The sequence below is a fragment of the Onychostoma macrolepis genome, chromosome 12 (assembly GCF_012432095.1).
Source record: "Onychostoma macrolepis isolate SWU-2019 chromosome 12, ASM1243209v1, whole genome shotgun sequence".
Classification (NCBI taxonomy): Eukaryota; Metazoa; Chordata; class Actinopteri; order Cypriniformes; family Cyprinidae; genus Onychostoma; species Onychostoma macrolepis.
Window position 1 is genome coordinate 31,088,500 of NC_081166.1, and position 21,317 is coordinate 31,109,816.

The 21,317-nt window shown below is 36.7% G+C and overlaps 1 protein-coding gene across 1 annotated transcript in view; it reads left to right on the forward strand.

Moving 5' to 3' along the window:
- Positions 1-21,317, forward strand: part of LOC131551213 (integrin alpha-M-like) — an 86,055-nt gene that overhangs the window by 8,687 nt on the left and 56,051 nt on the right. Inside the window, exons 3-7 of the mRNA XM_058793978.1 lie at positions 6,501-6,604; positions 6,919-6,989; positions 7,394-7,511; positions 8,446-8,573; positions 19,494-19,642. Coding sequence (XP_058649961.1) covers positions 6,501-6,604; positions 6,919-6,989; positions 7,394-7,511; positions 8,446-8,573; positions 19,494-19,642 — 570 coding nt within the window. The remainder of the gene's footprint in view (positions 1-6,500; positions 6,605-6,918; positions 6,990-7,393; positions 7,512-8,445; positions 8,574-19,493; positions 19,643-21,317) is intronic.

Consider the following 21,317-nt stretch of genomic DNA (forward strand, 5'->3'; position numbering starts at 1 on the left):
TGACTGTGGTGTCGTCTGCAAACTTCAGGAGTTTGACAGAGGGGTCTTTAGAGGTGCAGTCATTTGTGTAGAGGGAGAAGAGTAGTGGGGAGAGAACGCAGCCCTGAGGAGCTCCAGTGCTGATGGTGCGGGTGCTGGATGTGTGTTTTCCCAGCCTCACTAGCTGCTGCCTGTCTGTCAGGAAGCTGGTAAATCCACTGACAGATGGAGGTGGGTACAGAGAGCTCAGTCAGTTTGTTCTGAAGGGTGTCTGGGATGATGGTGTTGAAAGCGGAGCTGAAGTCCACAAACAAGATCCTTGCATAAGTCCCTGGTTTGTCCAAATGTTGCAGGATGTAGTGCAGTCCCATATTAACTGCATCATCCACAGATCTGTTTGCTCGGTAAGCAAACTGTAGGGGGTCCAGCAAGGGTCCAGTAATGTCCTTCAGGTGGGCCAACACCAGTCTCTCAAATGACTTCATGACCACAGACGTTAAGGCAACAGGTCTGTAGTCATTAAGTCCTGTGATTTTTTTATTTCTTGGGTACAGGGATGATGGTGGAACATTTGAAGCAGGAGGGGACTTCACACAGCTCTAGTGAACTGTTGAAGATCAATGTGAAGATGGATGATAGCTGGACAGCACAGGCTTTGAGGCAGGCTGGAGAGACACCGTCTGGGCCTTTGGCTTTCCTTATCTTCTGCTTTCTGAAGACTTTGCATACATCATCTTCACAGATCTTGAGTACAGGCTGAGAAACAGTAGGGGGGAGGGAGGGTGAGGGTGTGAATGGCTGTGCTGTGAGACGGTCGGAGCGGGTGTGGGGTGTCAGACCAGTCTTTTCAAACCTGCAGTAAAACTCGTTCAGGTCTTCAGCCAGTTGTTGATTGGCCTCAGTGCTGGGGGATGGGCTCTTGTAGCTGGTGATGGCTTTCAGGCCTTTCCAAACTGATGTAGAGTCATTGCTTGAAAGCTGTTTTTTTAGCTTTCCAGAGTAGTTTAATTTTGCCACTCTTATCTCCCTATTCAGTGTGTATTTGGCCTGTTTGTACAAGGCTTTGTCCCCACTCCTGTAGGCGTCCTCTTTGGCCTGGCGAAGCTGTTTGAGTTTTGCACTGAACCAAGGTTTGTCATTGTTAAATGTTAAATAAGTCCTGGTGGGTACACACATGTCCTCACAGAAACTGATGTAGGACGTCACGGTGTCAGTAAGCTCGTCCAGATCAGTAGCTGCAGCCTCAAAAACACTCCAATCAGTAAGTTCGAAGCAGGCCTGTAAATCCTGCTCTGCTTCAGAAGTCCATCTCTTTACAGTTTTTACTACAGGCTTAGCAGATTTGAGTTTCTGCCTGTAGGCTGGTAGGAGATGAACCAAACAGTGATCAGAGAGTCCCAGCGCTGCACGGGGAACAGAGTGATATGCATCCTTTAAGACAGTGTAGCAGTGGTCCAGTATATTTCTGTCTCTGGTGGGGCATGTGATGTGCTGTCTATATTTAGGCAGTTCACGGGTGAGATTAGCTTTATTAAAATCACCGAGAATGATAATGAAAGAGTCCGGATAACGCTGCTCTGTGTGTGTGATTTGATCGGCCAGCAGTTCTAGCGCAGCGCTCACGCTGGCCAGGAGCAATGTACACACTCACCAGAATAAACGAGGAAAACTCCCGCGGTGAATAAAAAGGCTTGCAGTTAATAAAGAGAGCTTCCAAATTTGGGCAGCACATCTTCTTTAAAACTGTCACGTCTGTACACCAGCCTTCGTTGATATAAAAACAATCCACCGCCTCTCGTTTTCCCCGAGGACTCGGTTACGCGGTCTGCTCTGAACAGCTGGAAGCCCGTTAGATGAAGCGCGCTGTCCGGGATGGCTCCGTTCAGCCAGGTTTCCGTGAAGCAAAGCGCAGCAGAGTTTAAAAAGTCCTTGTTGGTGCGGGTGAGGAGTTGTAGTTCGTCTGATTTATTTGCCAGGGAGCGGAGATTCGCCAGATGAATGCTCGGCAGCGGAGTCCTAAACCCTCGCTGTCGGAGTTTCACAAGCGCGCCGGCGCGCTTCCCTCGCCTGGGTCGCCTGGAGCGCTTGAATATGAACGCAGCTCCTCCGATTAAAATGTCCAGTAAAAGGTCTGAATGCTCAAATGTAGGCAGAAAGTTATTTGGTGTGCCGTTTCTGATGTCCAGGAGTTCGTTTCTAGTAAAGCTGATCGGGAAAAAGTTGCTTAAGACAGGACAAACAAACAAAAAAAGAACAAGTACCAAGCACCGACAAACCATGGCTGCCATCTGCGGCGCCATCATATATACGATTATAGGTCTTATTCACACCGAAATGCCCTGCCATGCTACAATCATGTGCCAACTTGAGAATTTCTTTACGGAAAGCCTGAGGTACTACAATTTGAAAAACATTACTCCACTCATCTTGTTTAGATAAAGATTGCGGGCGCCATTTGCGCATTAGGACACCATCCTTCTGAAAATATCCAGATGACAGCTCATTTACCTCTTGTTCAGTGCTGACTTCCTCAAACAGAGAAGATAGAGAAGAGTCTTTACCTTGCTCTAAAATAAGTTGATCTCTGGTAATTAAGGATTCTTTAGGAGGATTCTCATAAGATGTTTCTAGCTCTTCCTTGCCGGTCTCTATTTGAGACTTAACAGGCACATCTTTATCTCCATCCTTCCCATCAGACTCTCTCAGAAAGGTATCAGCAAGATTAAAATTAAAATCTGCACCTTTTTCATCTGTGACATTAAAAGACTGTTTAGACATAGCACGAGTCACAGCACATACTGGGAATACATCAGGAAAAAACTGAGCCAGATCATAGCTCCCACTTATCCCAGGCACCTCGATAACTTAAGGATTAGGTGTGACTTTGACACCGGCCAAATCATTGCCCAAAATGAAGGAAACCCCTTCAATTGGCAAACAGGGTCACACCCCTACCACTACCTGACCAGACACTAAAGGTGATTTTATCTCAACGCTATGTAGAGGAACAACGGCACAACCCATTTCAACTCCTCTCACCAGCACTTGAGCTCCTGTAGCGGTTTCGTCAGAGAAAGGTAAAGTTCCCTCAAGTAGTAGCGACTGCAAGGCTCCCGTGTCTCTAAGAATACTAACAGGAACACCGCTGTCTTGCCCTGGTATAGACAACTCCAGTTGTAAGAAAAGGAGCATAATCTGCTAAACAATCACTACCTCCCATGTTTCCAATCTTCAAAGATGGAAACTCCAAGCTCTCAACACGTTTCTCTACAGGAAAATGACTTGCAGCCGTCAATCCAACTGGCTTGGTAAATTTCGCTTTTTTACTAAGAACAAAACACTCTGATATCTTATGTCCTGGCTTCTTACAATAAAAACAGATGATATTCGCTTTAGCAGAAACAGCATTAAGCTTACTAGGTGAAGTTTGAACGGAGTCAGATCCTGTCACAACAGATTTACTACGACCCTGATAATTTCTTCTTGGGTCACGGTTTCCATATAACCCTTTATGAGTTAAAGCAAACTCATCAGCCATAACAGCTGCATCAAACAACCTAGTAACCTTCTGTTCATTCAAGTAAGTAGCCAGAACCTCTGGGACACAATTTTTGAACTCCTCCAAGAGAATCACGTCCCTGAGCTGTTCTTTAGTTTCGACTTGCTTAGAAGTACACCACCTATCAAACATGTACTCCTTTTCTCGAGCAAACTCTACAAAGGTCTGCTTATCACCTTTGCTGTAATTTCGAAAACATTGACGATATGCTTCAGGCACTAGCTCATAAGCATGAAGAATAGAAGTTTTAACTGTATCATACACCGCACTATGTTCTAAACTAAGTGCTGAATAAACCTCTTGAGCCTTACCTGTTAACACACATTGTAAAAGAAGTGTCCAGACCTCCCTGGGCCACTTGAGTGAGGTAGCAACTATCTCAAAATGGGAGAAATACTTCTTTTTCAGAAAAAGGGGGAACCATTTTAATGTGTTTACCAATGTCAAACACTTGTTCTTCCCTTTGAGAGAGCTCAGCAGAAACCACTACAGGTGATATAGGTTGCTGACGCTCTAATTCCATCTTCCGAAGAACAAAAGCACGCTCACTTTCCTTTTCCTGTCCTTCCATTCTCTTCATTTCAAATTCTTTTTGCAGCTCTTTTTCCTTTAAAACTATTCTTTCACGTTCTAGGTTACACTTCACTGCCTCCAAATCTAACTGTTTCTCTCGTAACACCATCTCCTTTAGCTTTACTTCACTGTCAACATCAACACTTAACTCTCCCAACTTAGCACAAAGAACTCCTTTCTCCTCCAGAGCACCCTTTAAACTCTTTAATACAGACTCTTTAAGTTTTTTGTCATAACTAGTGAGCTCTATATTATAATGAGCAGCAACCAGCAACAGCTGCTCCTTAGTGCACTTTTCAAGCACTTCCTCAGAAGGTTCGTTCACAAATTCTTCCACATTGGAAGCCATGGCTAAACTAACCTTTAAACCCAGTAGCTACTTTAGGAGTTCACACAAATCACCACAATATCCTTTCAAATATACTCCACAAAAAAGGATTTAACATATCCAACTCCATTTCCACAAAGCTACTTCATGGTAGTTAAATCTACACCAGTTAACAAGTCGAACATTCACCCAGTCTCCTCCATGGAGAACCAATTCAAAAGGCTTAACAAAACCCTCTCTACGGGTAACATGCTAACAACACACAGCAGTACTCTTACAAAAAGAGACCACTTCATAAGTCACACGGTCACTTCTGAACTGCTGACAATATTCAACAACATAACATGCTACCTCAAAGCTGCATGTTACTTAATATTTTAACATGCCACCTACTTTAGTTACTGGTGTAAAATTACTCACCAACTTGAAGAAAGTGGGGATGAGAAAATGCTCTCTCAAACAAACCAATAAAATAAATATTTCAAAAGTTCTCACACTAAACATTGGTTCTAAATACACCAATTAACATGGACATATTAGAGAACAACTCCGGTAAACACTACAACAAAAAAAAAAAACCTCTCTAATCTTCAAAGGCTTACCAGGCTCGGGGCTACTTTAAACGCTAAACTTCATGCCACCTGGTAAAACCAGGCCCTGAATAGCGTACCCCCAACAGAGATTAAATCTCCACCCGGGATACCTTCAAAAATAAACAAACAAAACAAACAGTGCTCCGTTGGAAGGACTGACTAGCAACCCAGCTGGACCACTCTACCTAACCGGAGTCCTCCAATAATCCAACAACTGTGAACCTTTTCCACACTCCACTCACAAAATAACTTGAAAAACAAGTAATAAAACCCCAACTCCAAACCAGAATTTGATCCCGGACGAGGCTCCAATTTATGTTACGACCTGGCTCAAAGTCACAACATAAAGAGGACATTTCACAGAATTAGTTTCAACAAAAAGAATATAAGTTAATTTAAATTTAACAAATGATGTCTAGGGTCAAGATAATAAAGAATAATCTAAAAAGAACAACAAATCAAATAACTGTTGGAAATGGGGTTTGTGGAGCTTGTGGAAAAATATGGGAACACACAATCTCAAGAACCCACTCTTCAAACAAGAACACAAAATAAAAATGAGAGAGCGAGCTAGAATCCATGAGCATCTTAAATAGTGTGTCACAGGTGTGGCCCATGATCAGGTCTAGAGTCCCGCCCATCAGGGAGGAGCCTCTGTTCCTGCAAGCTCACAACAAAAAAACAAATGAAAGAAAAGGGCAGGGCTGTAACAGCCATGAAACAGGAAGTTATCATAACTCAGGCATACAATGTCCAGAAGAGTCCTGGCCTGAACACATATAAAGGCCAATATCTCATAATAGTCATAGCGCCACCTGCTGGCAACAGGAATTGACTTGTTTTACATTAACTTAAACATGCAATGTCCAATCTGCCCAAAACTTCATGTTTGGTAAGAGTACTGGCCTGAAGATATATACATGCCAGTTTTCAGTTATAGTCATAGTGCCACCTGTTGGCAACAGGAAATGTCATGTTGTACACTAACTCAAACACACTATGTTTAATATGCACCAAACGTCATGTTTGGTAAGAGTCCTGGCCTGAAGCCATCTACATGCCAATATTCAGTTATAGTGATAGCGCCACCAGCTGGAAGCAGGAAGCATGGTACATATAAATGACTTTGAAATATTCCTCCTATATTTAACACTTTAAATGCATATTGCTCACTGTTCACTGTTTCCCAAAAGCCACCTTGTGGCGGTGAGCCCAGGTGCGAGAGTCCTTTCAACGCTGCTTGCAGCTTTAATTATAATTATAATTATTATTATTATTATTATTATTTTGATTCACACTGAAGCGTTGCTGCTGAAAAAAGTACGGGAAAAACTGCTTGCATTTGTATTTTGTACTGGGATAATTCTGGTGGGGTGCCAATGTTCTTTCTTAGGGTGGCAGTTGCCATCTAATGCCACTCCAGTTGAGCTTCCCCTGCTAACACACATTCTTACCTCTTTTCTTATAGTCTGATTGTGAGTGATCCTTTAATTCAAATCAATCAAGTTCAGAGAGGCCGGATTTATAACTGTCTTGCCACACAAGGAACCTGCTCATCAATTAATTTGAATGGTATGTTACCTTGTTTCCAATATGTGGGACACGCAATTCACTGGATACAGCTTGATAATTGAAACTGCATTTTAACAGATTGTCAAAATGCCATTATTTTGTATAAGGTATAATTTAAATTATAAAGAAGGTCAAGCCCTGTGGGGTGGGACAGGATGAAATTTGTACCTAAATCAGTGCATGCACATCAAAGTTTTTTTTCTTTTTCTTTTTCTTTCTTTTTCTCTTTCTCGGGGACACCAAAGTGTAACATATTTGTGGAAAGTTCCTTTTTTTAAAATAAAAATTAACAAACTGTCTGTATGTTAATGAAGTGCCCTCGGAAGCTGTCAACATGTCTCTTGGACTTTCCTTGGTTAAAGATGCACAATCTTCAAAGGTGGCGGTAAGTTATTCAGCACATTGTAGAGATTAGTTACAAATGAAGTACATATTATAACTATTTTACACTTGCTAATGTCTAAAGAATATAAAAAGACAAATAAAATGCTCTGAATTATAAAAGGGATTATAAATGTTAAAAGACCTGATGTGAGAAAACTGTTTTATATATTAAAGAAAAATGACCTTGTTTTGCATGTGTAATGTAAAATTAGTGCATTTCATTTTATATAATTATTTGATTTATTTTACTGAGGCATATACAGTATGTTTGTTTTATTATTCTTTTTCAACAGCTGAACAGATTTTGACGAAAGCAATAAAAGTGGTGGTATTGTGGTCTATAATTTACTTTGATTTTATTCCTTTCTACGAAAGTGTAATCTGTTTTAATTGCATCTCATTTAGATTTGTGGTCCAACCATTCCAAAGACATGCGTAGCAGTTACCACATACAATGGCATGTGCTTTATCAGTGAAAACAATGTGTATCAACCTATTCAACCAATTCCGAGCTCTCTGAGAGGTAAATATGATCATCACCTAAGGGGTTTTTTATTATTAAAGGTGCCATAGGTGATTGTCTTCAGAAAATTTTTTTGTTATTCTGGTTGAAAGTCTCTTCATATCCTGATAGTAATCATTAAGTTAAGTGGTCTAAATGTATTTATCTGTATTTATATATTTTGTGGAAGGACCAAGAAATGTTCGTCCAATCAAAACGCTCAGTCCAAGCTTTTTAATTGTCTTTCCTACATGCCTGTCAACGTATGTATTTGCATACCTCTGCGCACCCTGTTCGCACAGACAGGATACGCCATCAGCGCGTTCACGCAAGCTTTGCAGACAGAGCGAGAATGGCAGGCAAACATTAACATCCCGATCTTTCTTCCTGGTATTGTATTACTTTTATTAACTGTGCTGTAAAGTTTTATCACCGGTGAATGGCACATGATGTAGCCCAGCGGTTAAATTCCAGTCCTCGCGCTCCCCACTCTGCATATTTTGCATGTCTCGCTTAGTTAACACACTCGGTTCAGATGACCAGCTCGTTAGAATTGAGCTCTGTGCATGAACTGTGTTACGATTGACATGCTCCCTACACAGTGTTTATTGCTCTCTACTCCCTGAGCAGGGAAATCCGTTGATGTTTATTTCACTTCGGATCATTCACTCACTGTAGGACTGTAATTGGAAACCGTTGATGTAGCCCTATTGTAGTAATTTAATATTGTCTCTGGTATTCTGCTCTTTGAGCATATGTGCGTTCAGGGGGCGTGGCTTTGGACGGTGATTGCAGGGAGGGTGGGATTTTCGCTTTCAGTGCTATCAGGCTAAAGTTAGCATTTTCTGAGATCTCCTACTGCACCTTTAAGTTAAATAAGTTTATTCTCTTTTAATGTAACTTTACTGCAGTTTTAACTATGAGTGTACACACTTCTGCTTCTCTTTATTTCCAGACTGTCCTGGTCAGATTGACATAGCCTTTCTGTTAGATGGATCTGGGAGTGTAAGGGCTAATAATTTTGAGACGATGAAGACTTTTGTGACAAATGTGATGAAGCGTTTTACTGAGCGGGATGCACAGGTAGGAATAGCCCTCAATATCACTACTAAATTTCAAAACTAATTAGAACCAATGTTTTTACACAAAAATGCAAAATGCCTGAGAGGGTTTCGTTTTCAAAAAAGAGTGACATTATTGACCACTAGGGTATCGATTCTGATTCCAATTCTGCTTATCGATTCCGATTCTTATCGATTCCTAGTTTCGATTCCAAAATTTAAGTCAACATTTAGATGTCAAACACATTTATTCTGTCTTTTTACAAAGTGTTCAATTGCAGGTGATTAACATGAGCAAACAGCCTACAGAACACTTAGGCCTTTTACATGTAGTAGTAACTTTTGCCTATGGTTTTAACAAAAAAATACCAGAGCAAGAACAACTAGACTAATATAAATTTCAAACAAAAAATTGTTAAAGACAAGTAAACTGTCAGTTATAAAATAACCCTAACAAATCAATTAGCAATAGCATAAATAAATACAACTGAACATATTTCAGGTACAGAAATTGAAATCAAAAGTTTAAAAACACTATAGTTTTTCATAAATAAAATATAGATGAATCCTTATTAAAAGGTACAAAAGATATTCAGTGATGATCAGTAAATGATTTTCTTTTGTTCTTTGATTAACATTAATGACAGGCAGCACCACTGCATGAAAAGGCATGTTTCCAGATTGTTTCCGTGTATGTGCCCTGCCGTTTCTGTTTTCTTGACACGGACAGAAAAGGACACTTTTGTGCGCGGCAGTTTTCACTAACGCGATAAATCCCCAGACACAGGTGGAAATGTTGACACTCACCGGTAAATCCACGTATCGTCCTGTTCACAAGCTGTTAAATCTCCATAAACGGTCAGTCATATATCTCAGTAAACGTCTGTAAATTACCGTGCACTTAATGTATTTAAATGCTACTGGCTTTCTCCAAAAAAAATGCGTCATATGCACTCATAAAAACTGTAAAGAAAGCCAAGCCAAAACACAGCAAAGTATCAACAAAAATCAATTTTATTTTTCAGCAAATGCAGGACTGCAAACATTTAACAGGACTGCAAATATTATTCAACAAATGCAACAGGACTGCAACATTTAACTAATCATTTAGATTGAGAACAAGATTTAGCAAACACAGACACTTCAAGTAAATCATTAAATTGATTAAACAATAAAATATTTAAAGAAAAGAAAAAAACAATTAAAAAAATTATACTAATCAAAAACAAACACAATAATGAATACACTTGCAAAGGACACTGCAAAGTCAGGGCAGTGATTACCGTTCCATCTCAGACAGTCACACACATATACTACAACTCAATGGCAATTGAAAATTTGAGGATTTTTCTGAAGAAAAGCAGGCAGTTGAACTGCTCAGGAGAAACAAAGGACTCATGAAACACTATCACAAAACAAACATGAACTACTATTCCTTTTTTTTTTTTTTTTAAATCAGCTATAATTCTGACTTGCAGACTAAATGTAAACATCTGTTAAATGAAATAGTTTCATCGGGGGCCTGTACCATGATGGTGGCTGAACAAACTCAGGGTTACAGGATTAGTTTTGAGTTGACAAAACCAAACCAGTCCAATCCAGCTTTGTTGGTACCATGAAGCTGATCATCAACTTTCTCTGTCAACTCAGGCTTGATCCTGAGTTAATGGAGCGCATGCACATGAAAGTGTGACATCAGTAATGAGCAGCCAATCACATGCCTTAAAAATTCTTGTGAAAGAGTCAGTGCAAAGATGAAAAAATATGTATGAACAATATGAAGAATTTAAACACATTTACACAGCACGATCATGAAACGATCTATCCATGAAAGAGGAAAACTTAAAGAAAACATTTTACCATATAAGTGCAAGTAAAAGTTGTAAAGTTAGTTTATAGAGTAGATAATATTTATAGGTATAAAAACACTTAAAAATCTAAGCTCATATGTGGTCATTAGGGGTGTGACGAGACACTTATACCACGAGACAAGATGAGACACGAGACTGGGTTCATGAGAACGAGACGAGACGAGATTTTTAGACTTTTTTTAAATCCTCAATGATGAAATATATAGGAAAAATAGTCTTTTATTCAACTGAAAAACACAAAATGCAAAAATGTAGGTGCATTTTGAAATCAACTTATACTTTATGAAATTAAACTTCTTTTTAATGAATTATATGCAGTAATAAACAACATGTAAACTAGAGCTGCACGATTCTGGATAAATTGGAGATCACGATTCTCTCACAAAATAACGTAATTTACTAGTTGTTCTGACAAAATGTTCATTACTTAAGTCTTTCAAAAGTATATATATATATATATATATATATATATATATATATATATATATATATATATATATATATATATTTTATATATATATTAATTTGAAAAAAAAAATTCAATGAAGGAGTTCTCATTGAAGTTCTCAGTGTCTCACTGCATAAAGACTTGTTTCACTATTGGAATCTCCTGAATGAATGATTCAAATGATTCAAATGTCATTAAATACAAAAATACATTTTTAAACGGGTTGTCGCCACCTCCTGGCGGAAAATGATAAGCGTTACAATACAATTGTTTAGATACTTTCGTTTTGATCCTTACTGTAGACAAGAAGTGTTTATACCAACTATAAACTTTTATCCCAGTACTTCTGTTATTTAAATGTCTGTAACACCGAAATAATGATGTGTGGTTGAAAAGACTGTTTGTGTAAATAAAAGCTTAATTACTATTAAACTAAGCTGGCTTGTGTTATGGTTTAAGGGTATAATTATATAAATTATATAAAATAATTACAAAAAATAATCATCTCTAAAAATCAGATGATTTTATCTTTAAAAATGTTTTACTATGTAGCGTCCTTTAATTTGGAGTAAGTGAAACTGGGGGAGTGGCTTTATTGCATCAGAGACATGTCACTTTGCTTGAAGCTGATATAAAACTTATTATTTTGTTTAATAACATTAAGCATATTCTGCAATGTGAACAACCGTATGTATGTGTAAAACAGTGAGTACAGCAGGCTAATTTCAGTGAAATATCAATACCCCTATCATCCTCTGCCACGTCCTTTCTATTTATTTTGTGGAAACTCTCACTGGTGGTTCTGTCACATTTTCACAGTCCTTCAGATGAATGGTTGGGTCCTGTGAAAAATAAAATATAATCAAATATTTTCTCAAAATACATTGTACAGTTTTCATTGCTTAAGCACAAGCTAGAATGATGAAACATAACATGATAATACAAATGTAATGAAAACAGGCAGCTATTTTGTTAGCTGAATTGTACAGCAATTCATGAGTTCTCATATATACGGTGACCGAGAGGGGACATGTTCGGTTCACTTAGTTTTGTCATGGCAACGAGATTATTTTGTCGAGGTAACGACATCCTTATGTCGTGGCCACGCAATATGAAGTCGTGGCCTCGAGATCCTATTGTAATGGGGCGAACGAGACGTGAGACGTGCGGATCCATTTGCAAGCTTTATTAAACAAAGACATGGTCAAAAACACAAGCAGGGTCAAAACATCAGCACACAGGTATGGCACAGACGAGATACAAGAATAATACAAAACCAAGCGTGAGTCAGTCGACAGCGAACGTTATCCAGTGGGCTTGACAAGAGGGGTAATCCAGAAACATGAGCAATAGTCCAGGTGAGGCATAAACAGAGTCCGAACAGCGAGACAAGGGTAAATCCAGGAAACACAGACTAGAAAACAAGAAACAGGTTTCGTATCACAGCTCAAACTAGGAGAGTAATAAGCGCAGAACAATACTGGAACTAAACAGGAACACAGAATGACTCGGTAAGGCAGCTAACACTAGGAGAGTGCTATACACAGAACAATACTCAGCGATCTGAGCAAGCTGAACAAGTCCATGGTTTATGTAGGGTGTGTGATTGTGTGATAGTTATCAGGTGTGAGCGTATGATAGTGAAATGGCTGCTGGGAAATGTAGTCTGGGGTAATGTGAAACAGTCTGTGCAATGTGAGAGTCGATGTGATGGAGGAGTGACCTCTGGTGGCGAGCGAATGGAAGTCCATGGACCGGATTCATGACACCTATGTTGAGGGAACAACATCGATTTCTCGTATATGTAAACAAACCTGTGTGACCATAGCAACCAGGGGGCCCGTTCTTTGTATGTCACTTATTACATCCAAGATCAAATGACACATCCAAGATGATATCATCGCGCTAATCAGGATCTGGCTAATTCGGTTCTTTGAATGCACTTGTTGCTGATGATTAGTATGGCTGGATTGAGTTATCCGAGATAATTACACATTCATGGGTTGGTTTAAAAGGGGCTATGTATTGATACTCGAAATCACGATCAGCAATGCAACGATTGGCTGGTGGCAAGACAGCAACGTAATGACATCATATAATTAAAAAAAGACACCTGACGAAAAACTTGACAAATTTCTGGACTTTTATAAGAACCAAGCGAACAAAACTACATAAATGTTATAATAGATAAATGAAATGTGCACTGTTTTTAATTGATTTGTAATTTTTCATGATTTCTAGTATTTGTACAGGCTTTACATTTTTACTTCAATGTTGTAATTAGCAATTCATTTAATTTTATCTTTGATTTGTTATGTGACAGCATTAATTAAAGTCAAGATCAAGTTATCTGCTCCTGCGCTCCATCAAGCCACTCGGGATCAGCTTTGAAAAACCCACCAATCCAAGATCAAGTGAAATCGGCAACAATCAAATCCAGCTAACTGAGTTAGTGACGTACGAAGAACGTGCCCCTGGGATTATCAGAGATGGATAAAAAAATGTTATCCATCCCACAGTCTTGTAAATCTGTTAACTGATCGTGTCTTTTTATTTAATTGTATATTATTATTATTATTATCATTATTAAATGTATATTATTATTATTATTAAACTGTAATATAATAATATAATATTAACTGGTTAGGGCTATATTTTTATATTTATTGAATATGCTTATTTCCCCTCTCAATTAGTGTATCGCTTTACCTAATTAATGTTCTGTATAATTATGCTAGTATTGCATATGTCAGACAACGCTGCTGCAGGAAGAACGGCAGAGTCACGAAGTAACATTCACAGTCTTTAATCAAGGAAAAACGGGATAATCCACAATAGGAGCTTGAGCAAACACACGTAGACCACAAGTAGACCCGACAGGGGAGAAATGCACAGACAGGAACTTAAATGCAAGGGATAATTAGCAAAACACAGGTGCACAGAGTTATAATCAAACTAAACGAGGAAAGGAACATGACCAAATAAGGGAAAACAGGAACAGAAACAGGGGCGAAACACGACAAAACAGGTCCATGATCCTGACAGCATAATTATGCTAGCAGTGCAAAAACTGTAAACGCCTGACAATTATGCCAATAAAGTTTTGACTTTATGATTATATTTACACCAGTACATGACGATAAATTAGCATGCTGTGATTTCATTTACAAATGAAACTACGCGAATGATTAATTAGTCAACGAAACACTATAGTATTTATATTTATAGTCTATTAATTAGCCGAAATATATGTTAAATTTAACATTTAAACTGCACTTCCAGTAAAAATTCACATAAGTCATATAGCATAATCAAAGCTTTATTGGCATGTCGAGCATTTACAGTAGGCTATTATTTACAAAACTATTCAGAACGTTAAGTAAAGAGATCAAAATTAAGGGGAAAAAATCACATACATAACAACGAACATAAAAATATAACCAATAATAATAATAGTATTAAAATATTATGGAAAAAAGATGATCAGTTCATGGACTTACAAGACAATGTTTTCTTGTAGGCCTATTTTATTTTATGTGCTTTATGTAACATTTATTCATTATAAACTTCTTTCGAATGCTGTCTACATCATGCGCAATACAGTCCGGTAGCCTAGGCCTACGGTTAATATAATAATTTAATAATGTAATAATTTGTATAATAATTAATATTATAAATTCTTAATTCAAAATAAACTATTAATTTGCTTGCTATGTTCAAGCAAAGGTTTGTTTATGCATTAAACTCTTGGCCACGGGAAGAATATGTCGTTCCCTCAACATAAGAAGTCGTGGCAACAAGAAATGGATGTTGTTCCCTCAACATAGGATCTCGTGGCCACAACATTTTATCACGCTCCCATGAGTTAATATGATGTGGCCACAACAAAACTGAGTGAACTGAAGATGTCCCCTCCCGGTCACCATACATATGTACATAGGAAGGGGTAAAGAATAAGCATATTTGACCTGCTGTCCTCTGGGAATGGAGGTGAGAAAAATGGCAATATATAGACTTACTCTGATGCTAATTGGTTGGATTATCTGAAAATGTTTCTCTCAAACTTTGTTAAAATAAACTTCATTAAGAATAGGAAAAAATCAAAGCTAGTCAAAATGCTATCTTGTAGATTTAGTAACTGAATAAAATGTTAGATAACCTGGGTGAATGGTATTCAAAAAATATTTATGTGTGCAAATTACCTGACTGATGACTGTTCTTTGAAGAGCAGCAGTTTTCCAGAAGAATGGCAGCATTGGCTGTCTGACCTAATATATATATATATATATATACACACACACATTATATATACATTAAATCACATCATAATAAAACAAAATACATTGTAGATTTCTACACTTAAACTAGAACATTGGCATGAACAAAAGGAGTGAAATTTAAGCTGCACTTTGAAAATGATGATATATTAACAAATTATGTTGCTAAGACCATTTCTCCTCAGAGGCTGTCTCAGGTGAATCCAAAGTCAGCTGCAGTGTTTGGAGCCTCTAAAAACAGTTCAGGAGAATGTGTCTGCAGATTTGTCAATAGAGAATATGTTAACAACTAAAGCACACTAGCTAAACTAACATTAATTAATACACATGTACATTTTACTAATAGCTAACTTTTTTTTTACTTTTTAAAATTTACGTAGCAGTTAGGTAAGTACCAGTTAACGTTAGCAGCTTACCAAGATAGCTACACTAATTTGACAACATAAACCCACTCAAATATATACATTAAAACACTTAATATTATGTTTTGGTAAATAGACTATTTAAAACATTTCTGTAAATTCTCCGTTACTTTCTTCTGACATATATCTCTCTGAAAACACTCAACGGCTGTCACCTCGCGCTGACTGAAGGTAGCTGAAGCGGGAACAAACGGCTCGAAACAACACCGGGCTAGAAACACAGTTAGAAAGAAATGATATAACATGTTATGTCTGATAAACATGTTATTTAAATGGTTTATGTATGCATACTGAGGTAAATCTCTCAGAAAATCAGCACGCGCAGCAACAAAGCAGCTGAAGCAGGAATAAATGGCTCAAAACAACATCATGCTAGAAATACAATTTAAAAATATTACAACATCAAACAACTTTTAATGTTATGTTCTTGTAAACATGTTATTTAAAATGGTTTTATATATTCACACTTACCTTCGTTTGAGGTAAATCTCTCATAAAATACTGGACGCTGTTAGACTACAGTGAGGCAGCGGGGGAGGGGTAAGAACAGTGATGCTCGGAGTTGATTCCAAATACATTTGACATTCATTAGTCATTCGGTTTCATAAGAATTAAACTCTTAATGCCTGTTATGTTTTGAGCCGTAACTAACTCAGACAGACATAAATATATGCCCTTTACGTTGCACAAGGCTTAATTTTTAGAAAAAAAATTATAAAAAATGTACCATATAAATTAATTAAACAATTTAACTACATTACATTATACTATAAAACCAATACTAAAATGTTCAGAAAAACATCCCTGTTATTGCACAAGGCTCTGTTTTTGGAATTAGCATTTTATGTGTTTTATAATAATTTTAAAACTTTTAATATATGCAATAATACAAATCCATTAAACAACAACACCATTTGATTTAAAGGTATCAAACCAACTGTAAAAATATCTAAATATTATTACCCATAATGCACAAGGCTTGTTTTTTATGATTATGCCTTTATTGTTTTTATGTACAGTATTGAATCCATATTTTTCATGTTTTATGTACTGTACCTACTCAAATTAATTAAACTCTGACACCGTTTCAGATAAAGGTATCAAACCAACTGTAAAAATATCTAAATATTGTTCCCCATAATGCACAAGGCTTGTTATTTATGATTATGCCTTTTTTGGTTTTATATACAGTACTGAACATGTATTTTTGTTGTGTTTTATATACTATACCTACTTAAATTCATTAAACTCTGACAACGTTTGAGATAAAGGTATAAAACCAACTGTAAAAATATTCAGAATATTATTTCCCATAATGCACAAGGCTTGTTTTTTTATGATTATGCCTTTATTGTTTTTATGTACAGTATTGAATCCATATTTTTCATGTTTTATGTACTGTACCTACTCAAATTCATTAAACTCTGACACAGTTTAAGATAAAAGTATCAAACCAACTGTAAAAATATCTAAATATTATTCCCCATAATGCACAAGGCTTGTTTTCTCAGAATATTCCTTTATTGTTTTTATATACAGTACTGAAACCGTATATTTGATATGTTTAATATAATCTACCTACTTATATTCATTAAACTCTGACACTGTTTCAGATAAAGGTATCAAACCAACTGTAAAAATATTCAGAATATTATTCCCCATAATGCACAAGGCTTATTTTCTCAGAATATTCCTTTATTGTTTTTATATACAGTACTGACTCCATATTTTCATATGTTTTATATACAGTACCCACTTAAATTAATGAAACTATGACACTGTTTGAGATAAAGGTATCAAATCAACTGTAAAATAGCAGTGTGTGTTGTTGAATGTAGTGGTTTGTATTCAAATTTCCCTGTTTGTAAATTACACTTTAATACTGTACATTTTACAGTTTTTTTCTGTAAATGTGTTTACAGTTGGGTTGATACCTTTATTCCAAACTGCGTTAGCGTTTAATGAATTTAAGTGGGTACAGATGTAACATATGAAAAATATGGATTCAGTACTGTACATAAAAACAATGAAGGCATGATCTGAAAAACCAAGCCTTGTGCATTATAGGGAATCATATTCTGAATATTTTACAGTTGTTTTGATACCTTTATCTCAAATGGTGTCAGAGTTTAATGAATTTAAGTAGGTAGAGTATATTAAACATATCAAAAATATGGTTTCAGTACTGTATATAAAAACAATAAAGGCACAATCATAAAAAATAAGCCTTGTGCATTATGGGGAATAATATTCTGAATATTTTACAGTTGGTTTTATACCTTTATCTCAAACGGTGTCAGAGTTTAATGAATTTAAGTAGGTATAGTATGTAAAACACAACAAAAATACATTTTCAGTATAGTATATTAAAAGTTGTAAAATTATTATAAAACACATAAAATGCTAATTCCAAAAACAGATGTTTTTCTGAACATTTTAGTATTGGTTTTATAGTATAATGTAATGTAGTTAAATTGTTTAATTAATTTATATGGTACATTTTTTATAATTTTTTTTCTAAAAATTAAGCCTTGTGCAACGTAAAGGGCATATATTTATGTCTATCTGAGTTAGTTACGGCTCAAAACATAACAGGCATTAAGAGTTTAATTCTTATGAAACCGAATGTCTAATGAATGTCAAACGCAAAACTAACTTTACCGCGGTAAAAAAAACTGATTCTGATACAGCAGATTCAGATTAGATTCTGATACAACAGATTCTGATTAGATTCTGATCCAAATGCGAGGCCTGAAATGTCCGTGCGTAATATTACTGTATTCATTACCTCGATTACCAAACTATAACAAACCCCGAGATACAACACTACCCGAATGTGTGGATTTTTATTAATTTCACTCAAGTTTTGCGATTATGTTAATCAAAAGACTCATTTAGATTAATTCACTTCAGATTAATTTAAATTTGCCTACAGATTTAAAAATTACTGGTCGATTAATTTTTAACTGATAACCACCCCAAAAAAAAACACAACAGTGTTTGCTCCTTATGACAATTAACCATGGTACATATGTATGTATGTATGTATATGTATATATGTACAGTATGTGTATATGTATATATGTGTATATGTATATACATGTTATTGTAGTTAAAAACGTGTATTTGTAGTAAAACTGTGGTTATACAAATATGGCAATAAATCTGCCAAAAAAGGTAACTACACTTTTACTATAATAAAAACATGGGTCATTTTCATTAGGGCTGGTATACTGGAAATCTCTGAACATGTCTAGTGTGTGCAATCAGAAATATCCTGTCTCTGAAAATCTCAGTGCATCTCAAGTGTATGTACGTACGGGATTTTCGTACACGGGTCATACACCTTAAATTTCACTGAAATTTCCATTGTCCGATTTATCCCGGAAATTTGTCTTTTCATGCAGTACACGTTTATTAGCCTGCTGTCTCTTTAACACCGAATGCACGCAGATATAAAAATACTTCCTTTTCCTTCGCAACTGTTTACATGCACTTAAGACAAAAAATGGCTGTGTTTGTGATGATATACTGACATTTTTGTGCAGATTGGTTGGTAAATGTGAAAAAGAAGTCCATTCCACCTTGGAACAACCTTTTCTGCAGTGGAAATGAATTAAACGTTTCGAAAACGGATACAGAACCCGCATCGGGGCCGCTGTCAAAGCCGCTGTTCTCTGTGCTCGCGCTTCAGATGTGTGCGCTGCATGCAAACAGTGAGCTAGTTATTTCCCTTCCTGTGATTCAGTCGTTTAAAATCACATTGAAATGCGATCGCAGGAATCGTTAAGCAGAATCAAAATACACGTGTCTTATTGAACACCCGGTTCTTGGAAATTTGAAACCGGTTCTAAAATGGAACCGGTTTTCGATACCCAACCCTATTGACCACACAATGATAGTTTATCTGTTGTTGGTTTACAGTTTGCCATTGCACAGTACTCCAGAGGTTGTACAATTCACTACGATTTTAATCGGCTCAAAATTCAAGATGCATGGGAAGATAAGGTGACGGGTATACAGTACCAGAGAGGAGACAGCACTTTCACTGCAACAGCCATCATAAAACTTGTGTAAGAATTGTTTGTTACTACAATAATTGGAAAACTTTAATTAAGTAGATTTAGTATGTGTCAGGATTATGTTCAGTTTAGTTTTCATTTTGCTCCTGTATGGCCTAGTCCACACATACACGGGTATTTTTTATAAACCAATTTTTTCCTTCGTTTAAAAAAAAAAAAAAATCTCGTCCACATGAAAATGCAAAAACACGCTATGAAGCGCAGTCAGGAGCATGCCAAACCAACAGGTGGTAATATAACCTTAACCGTAAAGCCATGATGGCCAATCAGAAGCCTGAAAAAAGTGCGCACTCCGACGTCACAAGCCAAAATCTTCACTTTCACTGGCTACACGACAACACTGCAACCGGAATTTCTGAAAATCTTCACCCTGGCAGGAGTTTTCAAAAAGACGTTCGGTTTCAGTGACCTGATACTGCATTTGTGTGTGGACGAAAGGCCAAACCGCATAGAAAAAGCTGCAGTTTTGAAAATACTCATGTTTCTGTGGACATGGCCTATTTCTGGTTTCTGTGTTCCTTTTAAGTTTAGTTACAGACTCCGCTTGTTAGTTCCCTTACTTACAAATTAGTTTCACCTTTGCCTGATTTACTTAACGTTGTTTGACTCTTATATATAGCCCTATGGTTTCACTTGTGTTTGTTGGTTCTCATATATATATATAATTTTTATTTATTTATTTTTATTTATTTATTTTTAAATGTACATTTATAACACTATACTTTGTATTATATCACCTTTGCATCAAATTACAAAAAATTGTTAACGCTAATGAGAGGGTGTTTCTAATGCAGTGTATATGGAAGTGACGGTAAATTTTTCAGTCTCTCTCAATTTTTTTCCTTTGATTGAAAGTCTGGAAAACACTATCCTGGTGTTTTTCTTTTGTTATTTGAGCAAATGGGAATCCAAAATATATATTTGTGGTAATCTCTCATTTACTGCTCTCGAAGTTTACCCAAATATGATGACTTCCACTGCTGAGAAACCTGGAAATGTGAAATAGGTCCGTGGCAGTAATGGGGCAGTCAAGGCCTTATGGTTAGAGAGTCGGACTTGTAACACAAAGGTTGTGAGTTTGATTATCGGCAGGGATAGGTGGGGGGAGTGAATGACCAGCACTCTCTTCCACATTCAATACCTCGACTGAGGTGTGTGTGTGTTCACTTGGGACACCATACTTGGCTACACGTCATGTCACGTCACGTCACATCCTTTCCTTAAAATGTGTAAATCATATGAAACAACTCAATATACATCATGCAAAACAAGTTTTGAGAAGACAAACTTATATTAAATTATAATTCAACAAAACATAAGCAGATCATGTGGTGGAGTATTTATCTGCATAAATAAAGGCTGCCAGAAAGATATCAATCCTAATGAATAAAATACCTGTTATGAGTGGTATCATCTTGCAATGCAAGTACTTATTCTATACCCAAAATCATGTATTTGATATACAAATTGATTAGGAGCTGATTGAGACACTATTGGTTGTTAACATTGTTTCTAGGGTGTTTATGTGGGTTACTTACTGACCAAGTCGATAGTGTCAACCCCATATAAAGGGTATAAATATACATATATATTAGGGGTGTAAATCGGATGGTTCGTCATGATACAATACGATATTGATTCTCATACCCAGCGATACGATATTTGC